The sequence below is a fragment of the Mirounga leonina genome, unplaced genomic scaffold (assembly GCF_011800145.1).
Source record: "Mirounga leonina isolate KUSES-001 unplaced genomic scaffold, KU_Mleo_1.0 Mir_152, whole genome shotgun sequence".
Classification (NCBI taxonomy): domain Eukaryota; kingdom Metazoa; phylum Chordata; class Mammalia; order Carnivora; family Phocidae; genus Mirounga; species Mirounga leonina.
Genome location: NW_023270380.1, coordinates 19,395,438 through 19,413,202, shown reverse-complemented (window position 1 = coordinate 19,413,202; position 17,765 = coordinate 19,395,438). Strand labels below are relative to the sequence as shown.

Sequence of the window (17,765 nt, the reverse complement as noted above, 5' to 3'; positions counted from 1 at the left end):
GGTTTGTAGGAAGCACCTGGTTGTAGGGGGGCACCTGGGGTCATAGGGAGCACCTGGGGTCGTAGGGGGCACCTGGGGTCATAGGGGGCACCTGGGGTCGTGGGGAGCACCTGGGTTTATAGAAAGCACCTGGTTGTAGGGGGGCACCTGAGGTTGCGGGGGGCACCTGGGGTCGTAGGCAGCACCTAGGGTTGTAGGGGGCACAGTTCCATGACCCCCTAACTGACTTCTAAGGCTCTGGATGTCCGCAGTCTGGAGAGCTGGGTCGGTTGAAAGCCTGTCACCAACTGGGGAGCAGCCTTGATGCCCCGGAGGCTGAGGAGGCCCACGTGTCTGTCCCACTCCCTGGCCCCCATCATCTTCCTGCTGTGACGACCGGCTCAGGCCTGTTCCCCAGGCTCAGGGTCCTGCATTTCTTTCCACGGGCCTCGCCGCTCTGGGTTTGGGTGCAGGCATGCAGGTCTGTGAGATATTAGCTCTCATCAAGCCCCCCAGGAATGTGGGGTCCTCGCCGATCACACAACTGGAAAATAAAGTAAAAAACCAGCCCCTTTCCCCCTTTAGACTTCTAGGGTGCACTGGTCTCAGACGGCCTCAGAGTTCACCCAGGACTGTCTGCATGATGTGGGGACGGTTGCAGGGCACAGAGCGCAGGCCTCGCTGTCACTTGTGACCTGCTCTTTCCTTCTGCTCCGCAGGTCCCCAGAGAGGTACGTGAGTGCTGGCCGAGGCCTCGTTCTCCTTCGTGAGGATGTGGCTTGGCGGCCTTCGGGGGCAGGCACACCACAGGGGCTGCTTCCTCGGAAGGAAGCTGGTTCTCCCACACAATCCGGTGAGCCAGGGACCCTGGCAGGTGGCACAGACGATGCTGGGTCCCACCCCGAGGCCCCCCAGGAGGGGACAGTGGTGACCTTCGCGCCCGTGTGCCTGGTGGTTTGCTCGGAACCAGGCGGTTACAGTGTGCCCAGGCTCCTCTATCTGGAGACAGGAATGAATGCCCTGCTCTCTGACAAAAGGAAGGGCCGCTTGATCTGATTGGCTCCGGCCCCTTCCGTGTCTCCTCGGTGACACACCGTCCTGTCCCACTTAACATCTGGGGTTTCCTGCTGATGCCCCCTAGCTGCCCCTGTACCTGGCTGGTTGAAGGGAGAGCCCCTGACAGACAGTGCTTTCGGGGGGAGGGGGGCCCAGCCCGGCTTGCACTAAGTCAGGCCGCGTGCGAGCCAGCCTCTCCAGCAAGCCCCTCCGTGGTTGCAGGGTGGACATGCCGGGTGTGCAGGCTGCATCCCAGACGTGTTGCTGCACAATCTCGGGGGTGATTCTGGCGTGCAGTCAAGGTTGGGAACCCCTGGTCCATGGTGGGGGCCCTCTGGGGTCGACTGTGTTAATGACGTGGAGATGCGTCTTCCCCGCGGCATCGCTGGGTCCTCACGCTTTCCCAGATTTGCCCGCTGTGTGGCACATGCCGACGGGGGCCCACGTTCTCGGTGCTGTGGGCCGCCTGCTGGCTGGCTCCCAAACACACATCATTGGTTATAGAGCTCACGTGGAAGCAATACGGATGATGGGGAGCGCACACTTCTTCGCTATGAGAAAATAATCCAAATCTGTGTCACGTCTGGGGTGGTGGTTCCCATCAGAAATGTCCCCTGTGTGTGAGACAGCGATCACACGCACACACGGTGTGCTTCCCGGGGCCCCACACGCGTCACTGTGGGTCCTGTGCACCGTCAGCAGCTCCCCAGCTGCTGCGCCAGGGACCCCGGGCTTCTGAAAGCTGGTGGCCAGCCCCAGAGTTCCCGGTGCCATGGGGCTGGGGTGGGACCTGAGACCCTGCACTCCTAACACGTCCCCCAGGACGCTCGGGCCGGACCTGGGCCCACACCTTGGGGGCCACCTGCCTCTGACCCTGCCCGATCCTGCATTGTCGCTTCCGGCTGGGCCTTGCCGAGACAGGTTGTGGGTCGGGGGCCTGGTGGGGCCCCTGGAAGGATGGAGGGACCCCTTCTTGCCTCCAGTTCCATGCGGGCCCCCAAACAGGGCTCTCTAATCTGCCGCACCGGGGACCTTGCTGGAAATGTGAGCCTCTTTCCCGTGGAGAGAGTGAGCTTCCTGCTTCACCTCTACTGAGTGCCTGTTCCTGGGGTCCCCTGCCCCCCCCCAGCTGAGTCAGGGATGGCAAGAATGGTAGTAGCTCCCTAACACCTCGCCCTTGGCGGGGCCCCTGCTGGCCGCCCCTCTAGCAGTCTCCTGCCCGGAATATGGAAGTCTGCGGGGGGCCTAAGTGCACTGGCTGCCCTTGGACCTCGGTCAGCAGGAACTGGCTGGAGATCCCCGTGCAGTCCCGACCGGCAGGGGTGCTGGGGGCAGGTGGCCCCACTTTCCTCCTCCGCTTAGCAGACCTGCGATCCAAAGCAGGTCTGGTGACCGTGGATGGATGCCGTCCCCTCTGGGGTGGGCGTTCCAGGTCGCACAGAAGCCACGGCCCTGAGGCTTTTCAGCACCCGCCCTCTGACGCAGGCAGCTTGAGGAAGATTGGTCATAAAGACGCAGCACCACGGGAGGCTTAGTCACTGAAATGACAGCCCGGGCACCCTGCACTCACTAATTAGCCTGCGTCACACACCAGCCCCTCCCACCACCAAGCAGAGGGGCCGCGGGGCGCCTGGGGGGCCTCCCAGACGACTGGCCCTCCGCTTGCAAACGGTTTCCCAGAAGCAGAGGCAAACGGGCCCTTCTGGCTGCTTTGGCTTGAGGAGCAGGATTTCAGCTCACCCCCCAGCCTCAGGCCCGAGCTGGGGGCTCAGGGCCGCCCAGTTACAGCCTCAGAGAAGGGTCTGCGGGATCAGTAGTGGGGTTCGTGAGGGAGATCCCCAGCGAGGAGCGCAGTGTGCGCCCGAGACCCTGCTCTGCGGCCCTTCGCTTAACCGGGGAGGGGGCAAGGGGCTGGTCACCGTGGCATCAACAGGGTTGGTGTCTCACACACGGGGCCTGGTGCCAGAAGTGCCCAAATACACCCGCTGGGGGACACGGGTGCATCCTCAGCAGAACCCAAGGCCTCCCAATTCGTAGCCCGGCATTAAAAATCGGCCATCCCCAAATCGGAGCATAGGACCACACTCTGGAGCCGCCGTCTTCCACGATTCCAAGGGACACTCACCCTGCCCTGCTTTGTGCAGCTTCAGGGCCACACAGACACGCCCCTGGGCTGGAACTTCTTCCTGGGCCGCCAGCCCTGCGTGCGCTCCAGCACCCACGCCAACCTGCGGGAGGTGTCCGGCTGGCTGCAGCTGACGCCGGGGGAGTACCTGATCGTGCCATCCACCTTCAAGCCCTTCCAGGACGGAGAATTCTGCCTGAGGCTCTTCTCATGGAAGGCCAAGGCCCTGTGTGTATCCTGTCCTCCTGCGGTGCTGGGGGCCGGGGCACGTGTGGCCTGGCAGGTGCAGGGCCTGGGTCACAGCCGCCGTGGCCCAGACAGAATCTGTAAAATTCCCTGTTCCCACGGGTCCTTTGCTCAGTGTCCCCTTCCCTCCCCTGTGGATCTATGGGACACCAGGCTGTTGGCTCCCAACAGGTCGAGGCTGGGCAGAGGGCTTTCCTCCAGCAGGGATGATCCCTGAGCCCAGGGAGTGGGATCCAGAGGGGTCACCGCCTCCTCCGCACATACCCATGCACATGCACCACACTCATGCACTCACATGCACACGCACCACACACCTGCACATACCCATGCACTCACATGCACACGCTGCACACATACCCATGCACACACACCACACCCACGAACACACATGCGTGCACATGCACAAGCTGCAACACACCCATGCACACGCACCACACACAGGCATGCACATGCCACACACACACCCATGCACTCACATGCCACACACATGCACATATCACACATATTATACACCACACATACTGCACACAGGCACACAATGCACATATCACACACATGCATGCACACCACACAATACACACACATGCCATACACACATACACATGAGTGCACACACCACACACATGCACAACCATGCGCACCCCCCACACACTGCACACATACATGCATACAACATACACCGCACACACACTTACACCACACACCACGTATGGGTTTGCATGCACACACGGCCTGTGGGCTTGCTGGCTCATTGTCCAGAGGCAGTGTCTATAGGGATTCACGGAGCTGGGTCTCCTGGGGAGGAGTGACCAGGTGGTGAGAGAATTCCCCGAGTAGGGCCACCAGGGCAAACATTTCAGGTTTCATGAAGGGTCTGGTGACAAACCCTGGGGGGGTGGGGACTGCGGGGAGAAGGGAGGGATGTGGGTCAAGATTCAGTCCATGCAGTTTGGTGCTAGTAGGGACTGAGGGTCTTGGGTGGGAAGCCAATGCTTCAGAAAAGTAAAATGCTTCCTGAAAGAACCTGGTCAGCTGTCCTGTTTACTTACCATATTTGTTTTTCTCCTTTCTTTGTGCTCCAGGGAGATGGGGGCTGTGGTGGCTGGAAACCCACATGAGGTATGAAATCTTTCAGAACAGAAGCTCTGGCACTGTGGCATACCAGGCATTCGAGGTTTCTTGTTGATTTGTAGAAGTTCTTTACATATTAAGGATGATGACCTTTTATTCGTCAGGGCCACAACATTTCCTAGGCTCTGGTCCTTCCTGACAAAGATGGGATAGCAGCAGGGTGACCCAGGCTGGGCGGCTCATTCCTAACCCCAGGGGCCGGGCATCTGTCCCCCGCATCCGTCGGTGGGACCCTCAGACAGAACGGGCCTGTGCTCTTGAGCAGTTCTGGGCGGGACAGAGAAGGCAGTGGGAGGGAGAGTTCAGCCCCTGCTCTCAGACCTGCAGGCTCTTGGGGACAGATGGTGGAGGCGCATGAAACTGATGAAGGAAAGCTCATCCGGACATGCTGGAGACGGGTCTCAGGCTGTGTGCGAGGGGTCTGGGGTGCTGGAGTGAGCACTCAGTCTGGGGGCCCCATGGAGGGGCGAGGTCAGGGCAGAGGCCGGAGGAGGAAAGTGCGCCCGCTCTGGTCCTCAGCCCGCTGTCTTTTTCCTCCGGTGGCCCTTGTGGAGGCTGCTCCATGAGGGGTCATGTCGCGGGCCGCCCTGCCCTGTCTGCACCAGCACACGCTGGGGGTGGGCGGCTCTGTCTTCACGGGGCCACCGCCGCCCGTCAGCCCCGTGGCTGCGGGTTCGGGTCTGGCTGAGCTGGGCTGGCAGAGGCACCTGGCGGGTTTGCACGCTCCTGTTCCTGCAGGCGCGAGAAGCCCTGGGGTCCGTTCACTCACTCATGCATTCGGTGTTACTTTATGTTTTTAAAATAAATTCCAGTAGAGTTCACACAGTGTTCTCTTAGCTTCAGGTTAGCTCTGGGGCTTATGTCACGAGCTCATGAGACAGAATCGCCTGCCCCCACTGTCCGCGTGGAGCATTCCAGTCAGATCCTGGACGGCCGGTGCCCAGCAGCGCCCCTGCGCGGGTCAGCAGGATGCCTGCACCGTCAGTGCTTTCCAGGCTGGCGGCTCCTGGTGACGGAGCTGCCCTGCCCCCACCCTGCCGTGGGGAGAGGCCCAGCCTCCTCGTGGACTCCTCTCTCACAGCGGCCTCTCTTGCTGCTGTCCCAGGGGTCAGAAAGGCCCGTGTGCCCGAGTGGAGGGCGTGGGTCTGAGCCTGCAATTCGGGTGGTAGGAGCTAGCCTTCCGCTCCTTTTTGGTTTCTGTTAACTTGACGGAAGGCTGGCCCCAGGCTCCCATAGCACCAGGTTGCCAGGAGTTCAAGCCCAGGCATTGCGGGGGCTCCTGTCTCCCCTTCCTGTGGTCTCGGGGTTTCCTGAAACACCTGCTGTTTCACGGGAAGACTTTTCCTGTTGCAGGTGCTCACCGCTCTTCCTTGGGACGCCCCAGTCTCAGCTCATGGTTGCTGCTCCTGAGTCACCTGGGGGCTTCTGCACGAGCTTGGGGCTCTGACCCTTTGTGAGCCAGGAGCCCCCAGCCTAGCGCCCAGCCTTCCCTCATGAGGTCCTGCAGAGATGCACGAGGTTCACAGAGATGTATGAGATTCCCAGGATTCCAGGGCCCCACACACGCACACAGATGCACACGGGGGTCACGTCTGTGGGGGACTCAGGACTTACAGATTGCAGGGACGGCCCCTGCCATGTGCCAGGCGTCCAGGAAATCTCTTTAAAGGAACAAGCAAACTGCAAGGTTCCACATACGCCATCATGCAAATGCTTCTTGTTCCCGTGATCTGTGTGCGGTGCTCCCACCTGGTGGCAGTGTGCCTGCCGCCCACCTGCGTGTGCCCGCTTCCGTATCCTGGCTTTGTGGCTTTTGTTGTTTGGTTTGTGATTTCACAACCCCCTCCCCCCAAGGATGATAGAATCTACCCCCACGTCCGCAGTCGGTGGACATCCCACTAGACTTCGGCGTGCAGTGTATTGTGTGATGGGAACAATGTAACCCGTTTATTCTACAAAACCTCTTGAAAGTCACATACGTGTGATGACAAGCATTTATCATTTTTCTTCTGGAAAGTTCAGATGTGTTCTCAGATTTGCACATTGCATGTGTAAGCGGTAGGGAGGCATGGCTGTCCCCCAACTGCGGACAAGGAGGCAGCCCCGGGGCTGCAGGCGTGTTTGGCCCCCAGAGCATGTGCTCTGGTTTTCTGACTAAAGGCGGAGAAGCGCATGAGCTGCCGCTGGGACCTCGGACCGCGGCTCCGAAGCCGACCAGAGGTGCAGTCCTGGTGTTAACTGCACGTATGCCGTGTGGTCCGCAGTGGGACCCTCACCACAGAACAGTCATGAGCAGTAAGGGAATTAATCCGTGAGGTGCCTGGCGGGTAGTGAGCCCCCATCAACGGTGAGCATGGCCACCGTCCTTGTTACTCCCGTCCGTACGGTGTCGCTGGGCCACGTCCGGCCTTTTCTGCTTCTCCGGGCGATGGTTTTAGAACGTGGACTCGGCTTTCTGGGAACTCCTGAAGCCTCCCGGAAAGTGTGTGACTTCCCGTCTGTCGGGGGGGGACGTTGGGAGTGGGGCCCCCGTCAGGCCGGAAGTCCCTGGACAGACCCAATCACGTAATGTTTGTAACTTTGATGGGACTTTGACTCCATCAGCTGGTGTTTGCTTTTGGAAGGAGCGCCGGAGCCTCGTCATTTAACCACAGACTGAGGGAGTAGGGAGGGTGCTAGGAGCCCGGGGCAAACTGCCGCGCAGCCCCTCCCGTGTCCGAACCCTGTCTTCTGGCTCCGACTTCTGCTACGTCCACTAGGCTGTGACCCCAACTACTTTCGAATCCTGTGGCAATTTGAGAGTCTGAGGAATGCTAGGAAAACACACATGGACACTACCCAACACGTTCACGTGGTTTCTGGGGTTCACAGACTCCTGGGAGGTCTCTGGGGGGCCTCTGGGGGCCCCCAGGCCAGACGGAGATTCTCTGCGGTCAGTCCTTCTGTCCTTCTCCGAAGCGATTATGGGTTGAAACTGGAAATTCAGGTCTGGCAGGATCACCTCCCCACATCTGGGAGGCAAGACCGCCCCGCGCCCCACGGAGCCAACACCGGCACGTGGTGGGTATGCAGTAGGAACAGGGAGTGATGGATGTGAAATCTTCGTTCTCCCAGCGACCCCCCACCCCCTGCTAACTCTGTGCTGTGCTTCCCGTCAGCCGCACCCTGGCGATGTGGACCAAGAGGACGGCCAGTTCGGGAGCCTGCTGGGGAAGCTTGCGGGGAAGGTGAGTGGGGCCAACACACCCTCCCCACGGGCAGGAGGGTGGCCAAGACCTCAGGCCGCTTCAGCCTCTGTCCCCTGGCGTCTCCATGAGCCGAAGGGTGAGGGGCCCAGCTTCTCTCCGCGGCCTCCTCCCGTCTCAGTTCTGGGCTCCTCCCTGTGTTGCAGGGACAGTGATGGTCCCAAAGCCATGTCTCCCTGCATCGACGGACCCTTCAGGAAAGAGAAAATCCACAAGTAGGGCAGCAAGACGTCCCTAAATTGGTATGCTTCACCTACCCCGGCTGTCGCCCTCGCTGCTCATCTGCGGCATTCACACCAGGTCTGGTGCCAGTGGTGCCCCTGCCCCTTTCTGCCCTGTGCTGTGTGCAGACTTGGGTTTCTCACGTTCCAGGCCTGTGGGGCCATGTGGCCCCATAAGTAGAGTGGATGCGCTGCTCTCTGGGGGGTACTGGAATGTACCCCAGGGCCTTGGATGGTGTCTCGGCTCCAGCTGCTGCACCAAGCACCGCGGACAGCCCTTAAACAACAGACCCTGATTGCTCCCAGATCCGGGGGCCGGCTGTCCGAGGTCCGGTGCAGGGGCCCGTCCGTCCGAGGTCCGGTGCAGGGGCCATCCGTCCGATGTCCGGTGCAGGGGGCCGTCCATCCGAGGTCCGGTGCAGGGGCCCGTCCGTCCGAGGTCCGGTGCAGGGGCCGTCCGTCCGATGTCCGGTGCAGGGGCCGGCCGGCTGAGGTCCGGTGCAGGGGGCCGGCCGTCTGAGATCCGGTGCAGGGGGCCTGACGTCCGAGGTCCGGTGCAGGGGACCGGCCGGCCGAGGTCCGGTGCAGGGGGCCTGACGTCCGAGGTCGGGTGCAGGGCACTGGCCGTCCGCGGTCCGGTGCAGCGGGCCGGGGTCTGGGCTGAGCCCCCTTCCTGGCTGCAGACAGCCTCCCCACATGCTCTCCTGGTGGAGAGAGGGGCCAGGGGGCTCTGGGGCCCCTTTGCAAGGGCTCTGATCCCACCGCAGGGGCTCCACCCTCGCTTGGGGCCTGGTCACCTCCCGCACACGCCCCTTCCTGAGACCATCACACTGGCCTCAGCCTCCCACACAGGGGTTTGGGGGACACACACGTTCAGTCCTTAACAGAAGGGGAGAAACAGTACTGTCCACCCCGGGGGACGTTCAGGACAGAGAATGGAATAGAAAAAAATATGTCAGAACCCTTTGCAGGAAATGAAACTGCACACACAGTTCCTTCACTGTTGAAGAAGTCTCACAAAAATGAGTCTATTTCTGCTTTATTTGGATGCTCAGACCAGGATCCCGGGAGCTGCACCAGGCCTGGGCGGTGAGGCCGCCAGTACAAAGGATGAAACCACAGGCACAGGGGAGGAGACGCGGCTGAGGTCACAGGGTCACTTGGAACCAGACCCCAGCCCCGCGCCCTTCTCTATACCTCCTGTGTCCTGCCCAAGGCCTGTCCCATCTGAGATTAAAGGGCAAACCTTCCCTCTGGCGCACTCCGGAAATCTTCCCTGACACCTCCACACCCAGTTTGGGGGGCTCCTGAGTGAGATGCCGCCTTAGGAGGGGGTGCTTTGGCTGAGACCGTGTTAGGTTTCGAGTCGCAGCTCTGTCACCTGGCGGCTGTGAACCTGCGGAAATAACATCACATGAATGACACATTCCATCGAGTGTGTATATGGTGTTCACAAGTTTACAAAACCACAGGTCCTTACTCCATTACGGAGGCCACATCGTTCTGAGGTCACAAGGACGCTCGGCAGCGAGCACGTGGCTCCTGGTCCCGCCTTCGCCACACTCCCGCCAGGCTGTGGGGGACCCCAGAGGAGCTGAGAACTAGAGTTTCTAAAGATGCCCTGGGGCCTTTGGATGTGCTGTCTGGTCTACATCAGCCTCAGACCCTGGAAACTTGCCAGGACCTGGTGTGACTCACATTTGGGTTCCTCTTTCCAGGATTCTGAGATCGATGTCCATGAACTCAGGACACTTCTGAATGAGGCCTTTTCCAAAGGTAAGTTCTTCCTTGGAACTTTCCAGAAAGTTCGTGGGAGCCTAAAAGAGGTGAAGTGTTGGGGGGTGGGGGCGAGGGACGGGTGTGTGTGGGGGTCAGGCTTGGGGTCATGAGCTCTGCAAATGCAGATGCAGAAGGAGACCCTGGGGGCATGAGGGTGTCCAGCAGGGGGGCGTGGGTGATGCTGCAGGAAGGATTGGGGGGGTCCTGGGAGGAAAAGCTGGGCTGAGGGTGACCTGACCTGTGACGTCTCCCCAGACATACCAGGTTGATGCTGTGGGACAGTGCAGATTGAGGGCCTATTCCATGGAGCTGTGGTTCCGACTCCCAGGTCCTGGCTTCTTGTCTGGCCCAGGATGGGGATGGACAGGGGGACGGGTTAGGGACAGGGACTGGGATGAGGTTGGGGATGGGGACAGGGATGGGGACAGAGATGGGGACGGGGATGGGGATGGGGTCGGGAACAAGGATGGAGATGGGGACAAGGTTGGGGATGGGGGTGGGGACGGGGATGGGGATGGGGATGAGGATAGGGATGGGGTCGGGAACAAGGACGAGGATGGGGACAGGGATGGGGATGGGGGTGGGGACGGGGGTGGGGACAGAGATGGGGACAGGGATGGTGATGGGGATGGGAATGGGGATGGGGACGAGGATAGGGATGGGGTCGGGAACAGGGACGAGGATGGGGACAGGGATGGGGACGGGCTGTCTGAGGCTTCCCGCTGGTGGAGCGAGGGCCAGGACTGGGCTGAGATGTAGGATGCAGAGGAAGAGGAGAAGGCCCAGCGAGAGCCCTCGGGCCCTCGAGAGACAGGCTGGGGCTGCGCGGGGCGCAGGCCCTGGCCGGACGGTCTCCGCTCTCTGCTCCACCCTGGAGTCTGCTGAGAAGGGGTGAGAGAAGAGGGGACGGCTGCAGGGTCTTTGGCTTCCAGGTGCAGCCAGGTAAGGTGGGGGCCAGGGAGGCAGTTCCAAGCAGGCGCCAGCCAGTGAGCACGGTGTCAGGGCTGTCCTCCAGGGCCTGCCTTTAGACCCTGCCCGCCCCTGCTGGTGGCAAATTATTCAAGCTCTCTGGGTCTTCGTGTCCTTGTCTACAAAACGGGGATGCTGATAGTTCCGACCACGGGGGGGGGGCGATTCTGGGGACGAGGTGTGGGGGCTCGCCCCTACAGAGTTAGCTGTCCTGCTAGGAGCGAACCATGTCCAAGCGCTGTGCTAGGAACTCGCATTGTCCGCTTCATCCGCAGCTGGCCTCTGGGGCAAGTATCATTATTGCTGTTACTCCCCCTGGCGGAGGAGGGGACCGGAGCTCAGGGTTAGCTTGAGGGGCTGCTGAGCAGCGCACCTCCTCTGGGAGGTTCTCTCCCGCCTTCAAAGACCCGGATCCCCACCCTTTTCCATTTGAATGTTCAGAAGCAGACGTAAAATTCCTTGGATTCGACCCCAACACTCGCAGGGAGATGATCAGCTTGATGGACGTATCCTTTGCCTGTTGCTGTATTTTCCCTTTTCCCTGATTTTCGGGACTCCTGGACCTTTCCTGTGAGAGGGGAGGGAGGGCGCGAGCAGGGGCAGCCGCAGTGGTGGAGTGCCTGGAGCCCGTGACTGTGCCGCCCGCGTGGTAGGGAAAACCGTGCTGCCTCGTTTTGCTCCTCAGGAAGCTCACGCTTGTCCCCGTTTCCCGGTGAGGCTGGTGAGGGGCTCCGGGTTTCAGCCCGTGAATCCAGAAACGGAAAGTGCTGGGCATTGTGCCTTCCTCCCCTTAGTCCCGCCAGGCTCCCCTCCCCCTTCCCCCTCCCCCACCCACTCTCTCCCCTCCTCCTTCTCCCCTCTCCCCTTCCCTCTCCCCTCCTCCCCCCTTCCCTCCCCCTCTCACTCTCTCCCCTCCCCCTCCAGTCTGGTCTGTCTCCTGTAGTAACACAGCCCTCCCACAGCCACCACCACTAGTTTAGAATTATCACATGAGGTAAAATCTATTTGTTCTCTCTGACCTGATTTAACCCTCACTTTACACTGAAGAATGTGTAAGAGTGTTTGGAAGGAATGGAGGAGGCTAGAACATTCTAGGTGGAAGGAACAGCTTAAGTGAAGGCTCAGAGGGAGAATGGTCCTTGCGGGGGGTGGGACCAGGTCACCATCCTCCATCGTGTGGATGGTGAAGGCAATTTCTTTGAAACATGGATGCTTGGAGGGTTCTCCTCAGTGTTAGGATGAGGCTTGATGACCTCGAGGTGGGAGGCATGACTGGTTTGTATGGCAGTCATGCAGAGGGGTTCTGCAAACGTCGTGTGTGCTGATCCCCCAGGGTTATCAGCGATGGAGAGAGGGCGCTGTCCCTGTGGTCCAGAGCCACAGACACTGGGGCTCTTCAGCCCTGTGTCCTTCTGTGAGGCCAGTGTGCTTAACAACTTATTCGTGGGCCACAAAGAATGGTTAAGTGTTGATTCACTTTGCTGCAAAGAGTCACTTGGTCTCTGAATCATCTTCTTAAACTCACCACTGACTTGGTTGTCGATTTGGGAGCTGCTAGCCCCCCGTGTTCCCCACGGTGTTTGCTTCTCTCGTGGCTCCATCACCTTCGGGGGTGTGTGTCCCACAGTGCAGGTGGTGTGGGTGGTGGTTCTGAGCCAGGACATGCTGCGGACCTGCCCATGGAGACTTTGGTGACAACGACAGCTTTATCAAGATACAACTCACACACCTTACCATGAACCCACTTACAGGGTACCATCTGATGGGTTTTAGTAAATTCACAGTTGTGCAAACATCACCACCCAGGTTAGAGCATTTTCGTCACCCCAGAGAGAGACCCTGTACCCATATTAGCAGTCACTCCCCATTCCCCCTCAACTGTCCCGACCTCTTTCCTGCAAACACCAGTCCACTTTCTGTCTCCACAGACCTGCCTATTCCAGCGAGCTCATTTATGTGGAAGAATACATCATATAGCCTGTTATGCTGGAATTTCCACTTGGCCCCATATTTCAAGTACCATAGCATTAGCACTTTGTTGTCCATGGGATTTTAAAAAATACGGTTGCCTGAGTCCTGGTGCTGGAGATGCTGACTCAGCAGGTCTGGGACAGGGCCTGGGTCACCGTAGCCATTCCGTCAGGCACTGAGGGTCCCTGTGTCATGGGACAAGGTTTGGAGCAGACAGGAATCTCTGTTCCTGCTCCAGTACTTTCCGGGTGTGGAAATTTGGAGAAGTTCCTCTATGCTTTGAACCTCAGTTTCTTGTGTTGGGAAGTGGGTTAAAACTGGAGCCCCTGTGGTTGCTGGGAGGGGGGTGTGGGGCGTGGGGTGCAGAGACCCGAGTACCAGCTCCCTCTGCGGTTGCGTTCCTGGCGAGGGATTGAGGCTGTGGTGTCTCCGACCCTCGGTGTGGATCATGGACACGAGAACCACACTTACTTAAAGAGGGTGGTGTACGCTCTTGGGTGTTTGGCTCGTTGGACAATGTGGGGCTGGCAGTCTGCCACACACCCTTGTGTGTCTGTAACACACCAGTGTATCGATTAGCTGTGATTCCGGAGAACGGGTGCTTTCAGAGCCTTAACTCCATGAGGGTCCCCATCGTCTAGCCCAGGGTTCCGTTAATGCTGGTCGAGTGTGAGCTGGACAGAGGGAGTCCCCAAACCCCCGGGGCTGAGTGGTGGCCCGTGAGCCAGCCACGTCCCGGTGGGAGCTCCGAGCCCCTTCGCGGCACGCTGACAAATGCGTGCAAACCATGCGGCTGAGCATCCCAGTCCCGTGCTCCTGACTTCTCTGTTAACATATGACATTCTTGCCAACGAGTTATTTCAATGACCACTCACGGAGTTTAAATCTGGAGGTGTCTTTCCAGCTCTCCTCGGCCAGCCCGCTGCAAGCCAGGATGACGAGGGTGTTGGATCTAATGAATGACCCTGCTCCAAGGTCCTTGGGCTCGTGACCTCAAAGGGCGGCCGTGGGGGTGCCTGACCCTTTCATCTTAATTTGAGTTGGCTTCCTGCCACCCTTCCCACGGTGACCCCTGGGGCCCTGCTTACTGAGCACACGGGTGGTTCACTGAGGCCGTAGGGCACGTGCTGTGGTCACAAGAGAACATGGCGCACAGGCCTCTGGTTTGGGCGTGTTGGCCTTGACCATGCCTAGAGCAGAGGCATGGGCACCTTGGGGCCGGCGGAACTCGGGACGCTCGGGCTGAAGATTTGGAAGTACCTGGTAACTCTTCTCTCCTCTGGGCTCTGTCCCCCGTCGGTCGGTTCTGTGTCTAGCCCCTCGCCCCTCCCTGCCCCGCACCTCCCCCCAGTCTGACCAGAGTCTAAGTGTTCGAACCCAGCACAAAACCCGGACACGATGTTCAGGGGGTACTAGGGGGCGCTTGTGCTGAGCCCTTCACGGAGAGCCCTGCCCTTTGGCCCTGCTCTTCCCTTTGTTCCGGAAACTTCGTGGGAGGAGTCAGGGAGGTCTCTTCCTCCCGAGGGAGCAGTGGGCAAAGGGAGTCGCTCTGGTGGGGCCTCTGAAGGCTGTTTTCTACCTGGAATCTCTCTGCTGCTCTAGGACATCTACCGGGAAACTGATCACAACCACTCAGGGACCATCGACGCCCAAGAGATGAGGATGGCCCTCAGGAAGGCAGGTGAGACTCGATTCGGGACACGATGTGCTCATTTGAAACACTCTGAACGGGATGGCGGCAAAGCTGGTGCTGGAGCCACCGGCCTCATCTAGCACCGGGGCACAGGCTAATCCCCGAGGATTGCAATGGGGGTGGCCAGAGGGTCCGCATCCCATGGAGGAGCCTGGCCGTGTCAGCCCTGAGCCCTGCGTGCCACCGTGACCCAGGTCCCCCGCCACAGGTTTCACGCTCAGCACCCAGGTGCAGCAGACCCTAGCCCTCGGTACGTGGACGGCAGACTCTGCATCAACTTCGATGGCTTTGTGGCCTGTGTGACCTGCCTGGAGACCCTCTTCAGTGAGTTGTCCTGTCCCTCAGCCCCACCCGTTCCGCTGCAGGGCTGGGCGGCGGAGCCAGGCAGGCCTCCTGGGGGAGGCGGCACGAGCTGGCCACGCCCAAGGTCAGGGGCTGCCCTTTCGTGGAGACCCAGAACGCTGCCACATTGGTTGTTGTTGGCGCTGGTGCGGGTTGTCTGACTGCCGCGAGCCGTCAGGCAGCGCAAGTCCTGGGCCTTAAGTGTCTTAGTGTCTTTTTCGGGGTCATGTGCAGAGCCCGTATCAGCTCCCAGGAGGGGATGAGCGTGCTCCCGCCGCCTAGGGCTGTGGGCGCCCACGAAGCTGTCCTGTTCAGGGAGGGGTCTCCTCACTGGGGGTGGGGGTGGTCCCAATGGGAAAAGGCCGGGCCCCTAGAGAGGAAGCTGAGGGAGTGGCTGGCCCACCAAGGGGCGACTGTGGTCTGTCCACAGCCCCCTCCTCCCCCCGCACGCTCCCATGGAAAGAATGAAGTTCTAGAGTCTCAGAGGGTGGAGATGGTGATCGACCACCTCTGCTCATAGCTGCAAATGTCCCCTGGGGCAGAGGGACGCCTGCCCCCAAACCCACGTGGGACACCAAACCTCCATGGAGCTTTCCAGAGTCCCTGCAGCCGGGTGGACGCTGGGGGGTCAGGGAAGGGGACTCACGGGGGGCGGTGGACAGGGGCAGCTCTCTGCGGTTCCGAAGTCTCATATCATTCCTTATTTGGCGTTCTAGAACTGTTCAGGCTGCTGGACAAGGACCAGAGCGGCATGGTCCGGCTCTCCCTGGCTGAGGTAGGCGGCTGGGGTTCTGGTGAATGGCTTGCTGATGGGACTTGGATTCTGGGTCGTTATGGGTGCCGAGGGGGGCTCGTTCACAGTGGCCTGTCTTATTTCCACGCGGCTACAATGCATCTTCTGGGGGCCGCACTGCGGGAAGAAATGAGACTGCCCTGTGGTCTTCCCAACACGCATCTGTTATTATCTTGAAGATAAGGCTACGGCTACATTTCAAATCATGTTGGGATACCAGCCCTTGCTAATTTGGATGGAAATGTGGGCGGTGGGTGTGATTTAATGGCTGACTTCCAGGAGCAGATGTTTTAGATTAACAGAGAGAAGGTGACCAGAAACCAGTGGGAATGTCGGTGACCTGTTTCCAGTGATGTGGGAAGGTCTTCCTGGAGGCACCTGGACATCAGCGTTGACCCTGACATTGAGTGTATACATACGTACACACACGCACACACGCACACACACCTGTTTGTGGAAGGCCCTCTTGGGTCTGGGCCTTTCCTAAGCCACCTGTCTAGAGGGCTCGTGGGGTTGGGACTGAGTTAAGGACTCCCAGGCGCCCCCTGGAGCATGGACGCGTCACAGGTCGCGCCACGCGGGGCAGGAGAGCGTCTTGGGCGCCGTCGCGCCAGCTCCCAGGGGAGCGCTGAGCTCACCCTGTGGTCCTTCTTTTGCAGTGGTTGTGTTGTGTGTTGGTCTGACCCGGGCGTGTGGACCCCTGTGACACTCCGCACCAGCCTGCCTGCTGCCTTTCTTCCCTTCTTTACGATTCTGCGAGCAAGGATCTGAATGGCATTCACTGGTTGTCCCTTCTTCCCTGCCCATCAGCGTCCCTGGAGGTCCCGGCCTGTCCCACCCGCGCCGTCTGGGGGCAAGGCCTCTCTTTCAGCAGCGTGTAGACAGACCCTGGAGCCCCCCGGAGGGACCACAGTCAAATCAAGTCTGGTCCAAATGGTTCTTGCTTTTCTCTGGCGATGTGCAATGTGCAGAGAGCCCTGCTTCTCATGCTTTGGGAGAGAGGTTTTGGGAAAAGACAGGCCCAGAGCTCCTGGGGTGGAGACGCGGGCGGATCTCTTGGGAGGCCTCTGGGGCAGCGCAGGAAGGAGCATCTCCAGCCCTCCGAGGAGGGGTGTAGGTGGGCTGCTTTCTGCCCTTTTGAGGAAGGAGGAGTGGGCCTCCCTTCTGCACTCGAGGCCCAAGAAGTCAGCGTCTGCCGTGTGGGAGGCAGATCCTTGCTGAGGGATTCCTGACCCACAAAGAGGGAAACGCAGTTCCGGCTGGTTTCTCTCCCTGCTGGACACGAGGATCTTTGTGGCTGGTGAGAAAGTGGATGCCAAGCCATGTGTCCTAAGGGGCAGATGGGGCAGAGCTGGCTGGGATGGGAGGGTGAGGTGCTTGGCCTGCTGGGGCCTTGTTCCCACAGACCTGGAGGCCGGGCAGCTGAGATCCGTGTGCGGGCAGCCGGGCTCTGTGGACAGGCCCCTGGGTCGTGCTCCTTGCCCTGCGTGCGTGCGCCTGGCAGGGAGCGGTGGGGAGCAGGCAAGCTCTCTGGGGTTCCCACAAGGACACAGACCCCATCATGGGGCCCCCTCTGCTGGCACGGGTCCTCGTGGGGCAGAAGGTCAGGCCGAGAGCGGAGGGAGCGGCTCGTGCTGCCGCAGGAGGGGGAACAGGCTTCGTGTGGGGCGGGTAGGCATTCGACACCCGTCCAGTAAACACTTACTGAGCATCAGCTGCATCCTGGGTGTTGTGCGGGCTCTGGCTAACGAGAGGGAAAGATGCCTCGGATGCAGGGAATGGCATGAGAGAAGGCGAGAGCCCAGGAGAAAGAGGCCCGTCCTCTTCCGGAAGGTTCTGTCACTGCAGCCCCGACGGACACCTCCTCTGCTTTTTCCCATCTTCCTTGCCATGATCCCGCGGCACCTCCTTCTCCTTTCTGTGTCCGATGGAGAGCTTTCAGACTCCTCTTCCGATGGGGCACCATCTTGGGCCTCCTGAGGTTCGGGTTGTTGGGTAGCGTCTTCTCCCTCTGTTCCTGGGCTGGAAGGACCCGTGGAGCCCGTTGGGCAGCCGTGAGCACCCTGATGTGCATCCAGCTGTGTCCTCACTACCCAGAGAGAAGAAGGGGCCCCGGGGAGGGTCCTTGATGGGGATCGTCCCCGGGTGAGGCCAGAAGTGCCACCCTGGAGCGGAAAAGCACCACGGAGACTCGTCTGAAGACGCTCACGAGAGC

The 17,765-nt window shown here is 60.1% G+C and overlaps 1 protein-coding gene across 1 annotated transcript in view; it reads left to right on the top strand.

Moving 5' to 3' along the window:
- Nucleotides 1-16,233, top strand: part of CAPN8 (calpain 8) — a 42,039-nt gene extending 25,806 nt beyond the window's left edge. The window contains 12 exon segments of the mRNA XM_035008391.1: nucleotides 699-710; nucleotides 3,180-3,388; nucleotides 4,489-4,525; nucleotides 7,696-7,764; nucleotides 9,722-9,779; nucleotides 11,193-11,257; nucleotides 13,917-13,985; nucleotides 14,325-14,403; nucleotides 14,624-14,659; nucleotides 14,662-14,739; nucleotides 15,474-15,532; nucleotides 16,210-16,233. Coding sequence (XP_034864282.1) covers nucleotides 699-710; nucleotides 3,180-3,388; nucleotides 4,489-4,525; nucleotides 7,696-7,764; nucleotides 9,722-9,779; nucleotides 11,193-11,257; nucleotides 13,917-13,985; nucleotides 14,325-14,403; nucleotides 14,624-14,659; nucleotides 14,662-14,739; nucleotides 15,474-15,532; nucleotides 16,210-16,233 — 795 coding nt within the window.
- Nucleotides 16,234-17,765: the final 1,532 nt, after the last annotated feature.